The sequence below is a fragment of the Mchenga conophoros genome, linkage group LG22, assembly GCF_057382185.1.
Source record: "Mchenga conophoros isolate Kocher_MC1m ecotype Shallow Benthic linkage group LG22, M_conophoros_male_GT1.1, whole genome shotgun sequence".
Taxonomy (NCBI): domain Eukaryota; kingdom Metazoa; phylum Chordata; class Actinopteri; order Cichliformes; family Cichlidae; genus Mchenga; species Mchenga conophoros.
The window spans coordinates 6,268,761-6,277,191 of NC_140546.1; the positions used below are offsets into that span (position 1 = coordinate 6,268,761).

The 8,431-nt window shown below is 39.1% G+C and overlaps 2 protein-coding genes across 5 annotated transcripts; one reads left to right on the forward strand and one right to left on the reverse strand.

The window, feature by feature from the left end:
• Positions 1–302: 302 nt before the first annotated feature.
• On the reverse strand, positions 303–4,636 carry LOC146548640 (coiled-coil domain-containing protein 106-like). 2 transcript variants are annotated; one of them, XM_085262358.1, is made up of 7 exons: positions 4,440–4,636; positions 3,127–3,300; positions 2,645–2,836; positions 2,428–2,565; positions 2,105–2,320; positions 1,604–1,764; positions 303–1,245 (listed from the first exon to the last, which is right to left on the reverse strand). In XM_085262358.1, the coding sequence occupies exons 1-7, from the start codon at positions 4,477–4,479 to the stop codon at positions 1,090–1,092; spliced, it is 1,077 nt and encodes a 358-aa protein (XP_085118484.1). In that variant the 5' UTR covers positions 4,480–4,636; the 3' UTR covers positions 303–1,089. The 2 variants fall into 2 exon arrangements, with proteins under 2 accessions (XP_085118484.1, XP_085118483.1); XM_085262357.1 differs by having other exon boundaries at positions 2,407–2,565.
• A 336-nt stretch (positions 4,637–4,972) lies between these two features.
• On the forward strand, positions 4,973–8,431 carry LOC146548641 (transmembrane protein 238-like). Of its 3 annotated transcripts, none has more exons than XM_085262217.1 (4): positions 4,996–5,104; positions 6,152–6,173; positions 6,518–6,675; positions 7,993–8,431. In XM_085262217.1, the coding sequence occupies exons 3-4, from the start codon at positions 6,525–6,527 to the stop codon at positions 8,160–8,162; spliced, it is 321 nt and encodes a 106-aa protein (XP_085118343.1). In that variant the 5' UTR covers positions 4,996–5,104; positions 6,152–6,173; positions 6,518–6,524; the 3' UTR covers positions 8,163–8,431. The 3 variants fall into 3 exon arrangements, with proteins under 3 accessions (XP_085118342.1, XP_085118343.1, XP_085118344.1); XM_085262218.1 differs by having other exon boundaries at positions 5,025–5,104; positions 6,149–6,173; XM_085262216.1 differs by lacking the exon at positions 6,152–6,173 and having other exon boundaries at positions 4,973–5,104; positions 7,993–8,430.

The following is an 8,431-nucleotide window of genomic DNA, read 5'->3' on the forward strand; positions in this document are numbered from 1 at the left end:
AATAGACCTATAATAAACGCATAATACATTTAGATGTACATGAAAAAAAAACTGGGAAAAGATTTTTATGTTTTGAGCCCGGATCAATATTAAATGTTTTGGATCCCATTGATCCCTAATAACAATTTCTCTTTATTAATGAACTAATTCCCCAAATTCTTCCACTGGAGGGCGCTAGAGTCTGCAAGTCTAATTTTTCTTTTTTTAGATAACATCTTTTTAGCAAAACATTTAAGTCTAATTTGATTTCTTTAGCTCTTAATGACTGTTTGTAAACACTGAGCTCAGCACGTTGTCACTTTGTCAGCCTCATTACATCAAATGAGTCAGAGTCAGGAAAACAATACATTAATACATTTAAGGTTATTTAATCTATTGTACAGTATTGCATTTTACATGTTATGTTATCAGAATTGAAAAAAGAAAAAAAATTCACATCACCGTTAATACTTTCACATTTAACTTAAACAACTTTTGTATGAAACACATCAATGAATAAAGTTTTTTTAATGAAACATCAAAAATCCATGTACATCATTTCAGTGCAAAAGGAAAAATCAAACACTAAGCCAAAAATAAAGATAATAAATATTTCTCTCTTATATAACAAAACTTTGAGGCACATTTACTCGAACTTCTGTCTCTTATACCTGCTCTATAAAATATCTGCAGGTACTGATGAATCAGACGGTTCCCTCAAGAAAATTATAATACCTCAGAGATGAGTTATTATAATTAACAACATATGCGCTCTCTCTTTTTAATTCTTCAGTTAATTTTTAGGGTAAAGCAAAAAAAACAAAAACAAAAAAACCCCCCAAAAAACAAGTACTTCAGTCTTCAGTGTGAAACACTGTCATAGCTCAGAGGAGTAAAAAACTACTCTCAACTGTAATAGCTGCACAAGGAAAAACAAACAAAAACATAAATAAAGCAGTTCAATGAAAATAAATAAATAAATCAGAATATGCCCTGTAATTTGGCATTTAATCTTCTCACATCCTATTATATATTCTGACTTTAAGAAAAATGAGAACAAAGTGCAGAAAGCTCCCACCAGCTGGTCCTGCTGCCCGCCTCGCTCCGCTCTCAGTTTCTGAACCTGTAGGAGATGGGCAGCAGCTTGTGAGTCTTCTTCATGGTCTGGACTTTGGCGTGCGTCTCGTCATCCATCGTCTTGTAGCACCTCCGGGCGTAATCCAACAGTTTCTCCTTCGACGCCTCAAACTCTCCGACTTCTGACACCTGCAGGAAATGTTGGACTGTTCACGGATTCTAAAATAATTTCAGTTTTATAATATGCAAACAGAAGCTCTATGCAGTTATTCCTATCAAGTTTTCTTATTTTTAGAGAATCCTACATGCAAAGAATTATTTCAACACTAGAAACTTTAATAGAAACGTCTCCTTGAGTCTAAGCGCTTTACTTGGAAAGTGTGATAAACTTAGAGTGAATCATTGGAGTTCCTTAAAATGTAGACTTTAAAAAAGAAATAGTGGAAATTCACAGATACAATACAGATGGCAAATTATTATTATTTTTCTTCAAATTACTTAGTTGAAAGAACAGCTCAATAAAACAGGAAATCAGAGGAGTCCTCACCTTCTCTGGAGCCACCAGCAGCAGCTCGGCGATGGGGGAGGTGGAGGCCATGGTGTTTCGGTCGACTCCGTGGATCTGGAAGGCTCTGGACATGCTCCTCACCCGCTGGTAGGTGGACAGGATCTTCTTGTAACGGATCAAAACCCCGTCTGGGTCTTTAACTGATGGAAGGAACATAAAATGCTGAGTGAAGTAAGTGTGTCATAGACAGGAGGCTGAGGCTCCAGCACAGTGTTGTTGTAGCGTTTTTGTTTCCTGCTGATTCAGAATGATGAGTTTCTAATAACGACTTCTTAGCTGGGGTTAGAAATGCAAGTCGAGCCCATATTATGTATATTTGACAACATGGGGGAGTTTGGATAAAAATGTTTTTGGGATTAAAAACAGAGTTCTGGATTTTAACACAACTTTTGTTTTTTAAACTTTTCACATCAGAACCAAAACAAGATTTATGTGAATTATAGTTATATTACATCACGTCTTCTGTCACATGACTCTCACCTCTCTGTCGTTCCCTCCCGTGTGTGATCCTGAAGACCCTCCTCATCTTCATCCTTGGCTCTCCACTGACCCGCCCTCTGCCCTTCTTCCTAATCCCCTTCTCTACTGAAGAGTCCACATCTTCCTCCTCTTCCTCCTCTTCTTCTTCTTCCTCCACATACTCGTCCTCGGTGTAGTATTTGTCTTCTTCCACGTGAAACTCCTGCTTGGTTACAGCTACAAAAACCCCAACAAAACAAAAACATGACAAAAAGACTTCTCTACTTTAAAGTTAAGCATTTAGAACATATTCATTTACATACGTGTGTCAGCATCTTGCTCACCAGCGTTGCGGCGGCTCCGAGATCCTGATCCCTGGATGCGTTTGAGGGTCATCCCGGACCTGGTGGTCATGGGGGACGGAGGGGAAGGAGAGCTGGCAGGCTGGATCTTCACACCACGCTGGGCATCCCCGCTCCACTCTATAATTGGGAAAACACAAAATCAAATGCTTTTTTATTTCTGAAAACTTTAAATGGGGTGAGAGTCAACGAGCCTGACCCTCAGGACTCCTCATGCTGACGATGAAGCGGTCCAGCTGGCAGCGCAGGAAGTTGCGTTCCTCCTCGAGCTCCTCGATGCGCTTCTGCAGCCAGGCGTTCTTCTCCAGAGTGACGTAGAGGTGAGCGCGCAGGTTAGAGATCAGGATGAAGGTGCTGTACTGAGAGTGAGGAGGCTCCTGCACCACTGGCTCTGCAGGAGGAGGAAGACGAGGGAAAAGACGGGAAAGAATGAATACATACATACATATCTCAAGTTAACAGTTTATGAATACGTATTATACCAGGAAGCCAAAAAATACATGTTTTGTCGAAATGTTTTTGGACAGTGACATGTTTGTAGTTTTGCTTCTATAAACCAGCACCATGTCTTTAAAATCAAACAATCGGGATGTGATTGAAGCTGTTCTTTCTAGTTTTTGGTCAAAGAATTTAACAAAAGCATCAACTGTTTGGGAATTACAAACATTTTCAGTGACATACCATCCATCATCTGCTGGCCTTGGTTCAGGTGATAGGGAGGAGGTCGTTCTATATTCTCCTCCAGGGGAAAGGAGACCTCGTAGGCATTTAGATATAAACCTCCTCCTCCTCCTCCTCCTGCTGCTGATGAAGATGATGCTGCAGCTGCTAATGATGACTGGGGCATGTAGTGCTCTGACATAAAAAAAGAAAAGAGGAAAAAACTCAAAAATAGTAACTAATAAACCTGAAGTCTGTGAAAAATGTTTCCATCTTGCCTTTAATAAATATTATCAGTATGAACATTTTAATATGTTAGGTGATATTCCACACAACAAGAGTGTGTCTCTCTGTCTACCATCTATTGTTTCATACACAAACACTAAGTTCACACTGAGGCCTTAGTGCTGAACGTACAGGCATATATATATATATATATATATATATATATATATATATATATATACATATATATATATATACATATACATATATATACACACACACACACACACACACACACAATTATTGTTATTATTGGGCCACATTAGTAATAATTCTGTGGTTTCAACGTTCAGCCACAACTTTATTTTCTCTTGCTCATCCCCAAAGGTTGTGCCTTATTTAGGAAATGCTCTCAATTAAAAAGTCATTTTTATAGAGATTAATAAATTCAGTTTTTCAAAATCTCGAGTCAAAGCATAATACAAAAATAAGTAGCAGTGACAGAATTTTGCTATAATTGATAAACTCATACCTTTTCCCTTTAGCTTTACTAGCTTAACGTCCTACCCAAATTCAAAGACATAATATTTATAAAATATATATATATAATAATATGAAACAAAATAACGAAGCGAAAGTTTACGTTTTAAAAAGAGACTCCTATGGTTGACGAATGCAGATTAATTACTGCTTATCAGTCGCTTGTTAAGGTTAATAAACCAACAACTCACCGAGGTTACTCGCATAGCCTGGTAGCCCGCTTACGCTTTAGAAAAACGGCGTGAAAGCCCAAAGAGTGAAACGAAAAGAAGGAAGCAGAGCATCAATAAAACAGTCATTACAGAAAACTAGCAAACAAACAAGAACCGTGTATTTAAAAGTAAAAGTGATGTCAGGACACAAAAGGGCAGCCAGCACTGCTTCTCAGGAATGTTTGTGATCAGGTTTTAGCTGCGTTAAAGCTAAAGGCGAGTCCACTTTTCATTCTTTTAACATGTGCAGGGAAGAAAAAGAAAGAGTGCGTTTGGAGAAGGTGTAAAAGTTTAAATGTCTGACTCCTGGCGCTCGTACGCCTGCTGTGGGCAAGTGGATGGGCCGCATGTTGTTACCTGGTGGGCTTGCATCCTCTCTGCTGGTGGAAGGATTCATGGCTGAGAGGTCTGCCGGGCAGCAGCTACAGAGCGGTAATAAACCGCGTGTTTGGATAAACCTGTTATTATTTGTCTCCAGTAGTTCTGTGCGCAGTTATACTTCAGTAATATGACCTGAAACCAGCCACACCTGCGGCCCTACAGCCCGCCTCGCACACTCCCGGTGGCAATTACCTGATTATACTGGCGGGAACAGGTGTACCGCGCGCAGATTTAGTTGTTTCACACATGCGCAGAGGGGCGGTGTTTTGTTTTTTTTTTACCCCCTAAAAGATTTCCATTCAAATTAAAAGAAATATCTAAAAAGTGTTAAAAGGGACCTTATTATTCTTTATTAATCAATAAAACACTCACATTAAATAAATACAGTGAAACTATAACAATAAAAAGTGCGTTTTAAAAATAAATTTCTTTGCGTTTATGAAGCTGTAAAATGCCAAGAAGCAAAGGAAAAGAAAAAGAAGAAGAGGGTGAAATCCGGACCGGAAACGTGTCACCAGAAGGGCGTGGTGGCTGCAGGTGAGTAAGAGCGCAGATCAAGCCGGAAGTGAAGAACACGGTGGAGAGAACAAACCCGTCTACGGAGGCGTTGTTTTTTATAACTTAACGGACAACAGCAGCACGTGAGTCAAAGTTTATGTGTGAAAGAAAGTCTTTAAATTAACTTTAGTTCATAATCCAAGAGAACATTGTTATGTTCTCCTGTTACAAACCAGGCAGAAACAGCTCTGGGTCTAGTTGACCGCTTGCAAAAAGATTGAATCCTCCTGTCAAACACAGTGACGCCGTACTCCTTTGTGTACAGTGTACTCTTTACCGGCTTCAGTTAGTTCAAAATGCAGCTGTGTGTCTGCGTTACTGACTGTGAAGCACTATGGTTAACTTTATTGTTTTTAATATTTGCTATATAAATAAATTTTGGTTTGATTTGATATGTTTGGTATAGTCTTATAAGGGTCTCACACAGGCAGCTTTCACATAAATCAACCCTCTTATGATGAGCAGGCAATTCAAATTTGGGATAAGAAGCTGATAACATTACACTGTTTCCATAGTCTTAAGAAATTAAACATGTAAAGTTTTGTATTTTATTACATTTGCCGATCTTAGATTACTTTGCAGATGCTCACACAATCAGTGACTAACACAGTAACCTCGTGGTTCCTCTTAAGGCTTTTGGTTCAGTAACATGGAGCATCTATGGAAGCTGCAGGTTGTCATCAGAGACGTGGATCTTCTTACCTCCAGAACTTAAACTGCCCCTAACAGGGATCATCTTGAAACTAAACTGAGACAGTTTTTAAAGCAGACTCAGTCACGAATCATGTATAACCTACTGCTTCTGGTTCTGTGGTACATTATTATATTGCAGCTAGTGTCATCTTTCTGCCTGAAAGACACTGTTCTAGTAGAAAGTTTCAGGTCCCTACTGTCCCTAGCTTTCTAATGAAGGAAAACAGTTTTGTTTTGTCTTTTAGGAAATCATCTTTGGAAGGCTGTCTTAAAATATAATTATCTAGTTAACCACTTGAGCTAGAGCCTTCATATTATCTGGTACCATTATCTGGTACTCTATGATTAAGAACGCTCAGGAGTGGTGTTCAGTTTAACACAGAATCACTGATGCTCAAAATCCCTAAAATATTTGAATGTGTCATCTTTGTCAGCAGGTTTTGGAGGCCAGTTTTGCAGGTAGGAGACTGATATTGTATTTACAGCTTCTCATAGACCAGGATCATAAATTTCTTTCAGAGACCAAATCAGGAAAGCAGTCCCTCCTTCTTTTGACATTTCAGATTCTAGGCCTCTGTCCCATGTATTTAGCTTTAATCTAAACTCTGATCAGAATGTAAATGTCTGAATTCTGTGTATTTACAACATTTAATTTAAACATTTAATATGTTTAATTTTGTCAGTGTTAACGTGAATCATTCTTCCACTAGTACATGTGGAAGCATCAGTGATCCTGTAGCGGGTTTAGTTCACCTGTGGTTCTGTCAGATTGTAACAGTCTTTCCTCTCCTCCTCCCTCCCAGCTCAATAATGGGCGAATATACTGGGTTGTCCCACTGTAAACTGGCTCTGGCGTTTGCCGTGTTTATGGATGTAGTGGGTGGAGCCGCTCTGCTGGTGGGGGTCTTCGCCAATCTGAAGATCCAAGACAGGGACCTTGGAGACGTGTTGGTCTACTCTGGTATGCTTGTGTGGCTTAATCAAAAACAGAAGTGGGTTGACATTAAACAGAAGTGACGAGTCAACTGGAGCGTGAATTAGAATAGAATAGAATAGAATTCAACTTTATTGTCATTGCACATGCACAGGTACAGGGCAACGAAATGCAGTTTGCATCCATCCAGAAGTGCTTTAGTGATATAGATATATTACAATATATATTAGCAATAATATAGATATGTAAGTATATTACAGAAATGGGTCTTAATTATTAGAATTAATATAAACTCACAGTCATAGCAGCATATACATTAATTCACAAGCAGAGGAAGGAATTTTGCACATCTCTGTGAACTTTAAAGCATCAAAATTAGCTCTCTGCAAAAGTTATTATAACTTCAGGTACTCAGTGAATAGCTGTCTGCATATTTGTAGCTGTACACCAACACACACACACACACACACACACACACACACACACACACACACACACACACACACACACACACACACCTCCTCTGCACCCGCTAGCTAAAAAGCTAGTACTCTGACAATGGTGCCAAACAGGGAGCTGATGCTGGAGGCAGACAATTTCAAGATAGGTGGGAGAGAGACTGCCATGTCTCCATTTACCTTCAGGGAACAGACAAAATGTGATTCTCTGAGCCAAATCTCAAAGTGATGGAGCTTCAAAAGCAGATTTCTCACGGCAGTGAAAATAGTCGAGTCAGCTGTTTTCAGAATAACTGCAAAGTTTATTTGCAGATTCTTTCCTGGCTGGAAGCTGGGCTGCAATATCCACTCATCCATTCATGCATCCGCCAAAATGTGCCAGCCAGCTGCATATATGACACCAATGATGTAATTACCATTTCCTGGTGATTTGTGATTTTGTCCAGGTGGTCTTAACCATGCAAACTATGTAAATATCAGTTATGTGGAATATTAGACAATATCAAAGGCTAAACTGCAACAAAGTCAAACAAATGCCAGACTCTACAAATATGAAACAGCATTTGAACTTTTACTGTGCAGTAGAAGTACAGAGCACAAGAAAGGAGTAGAGTGACCTTTATGATAGAACTGCAACAAAATAGATGAGGAGATAAAATGTTACACAAAAACATGAGAAAACTTGTGGGTGGAAATTAACTATTACAGAAAAAGGCTTAAAACAACACGTGCTCTACATCTTTTTTTATTATTTTTATTAAGGAGATAATCTTTGCTTCTTTCTCAAGACTAGATCATTAAATGGGCTGGGGTTGTAATTGTTCTGTTTAGATGAATTTCTATGACCTAGTAATAAAAAAATGATGAATCTGTGTCCTCTGCTCAGGAGCCCTGTTTTTACTCGTGTCTCTGGCCGGATGGGTGTTGTGGTACAGCGGAAACATCGAGGGCCTGTCACTTGCAGATGACAAGAAGCAGGGACACATCAGCTACGCCGTCGACCGCATCGCCCGAACCCTCAGCCGCAAGATACGCTCGCACAGATACCGCAGCTGAGCAGGAAGTCCCTTTCATTTTAAAAGCCTTTTGATGGTGTTCAGTGTTAATGAGAAACAGATGCTGAATGAAACTGTTTGTGTGTTAAAGTGTTACAGACCTCTCCAAAAGATTTCAGAGTGTTACAAAGCTGAAGCGTTTGCCTTATTATGACCAGTATTCTTCTTTTTTATATATATCATCTGACTGTTGTTTAACAGAGCAGTGTTGTCTCATTGGATTTCAATAAAAAAAAGCTCTTTATATAATTATGAAAATATGTTTTTTGT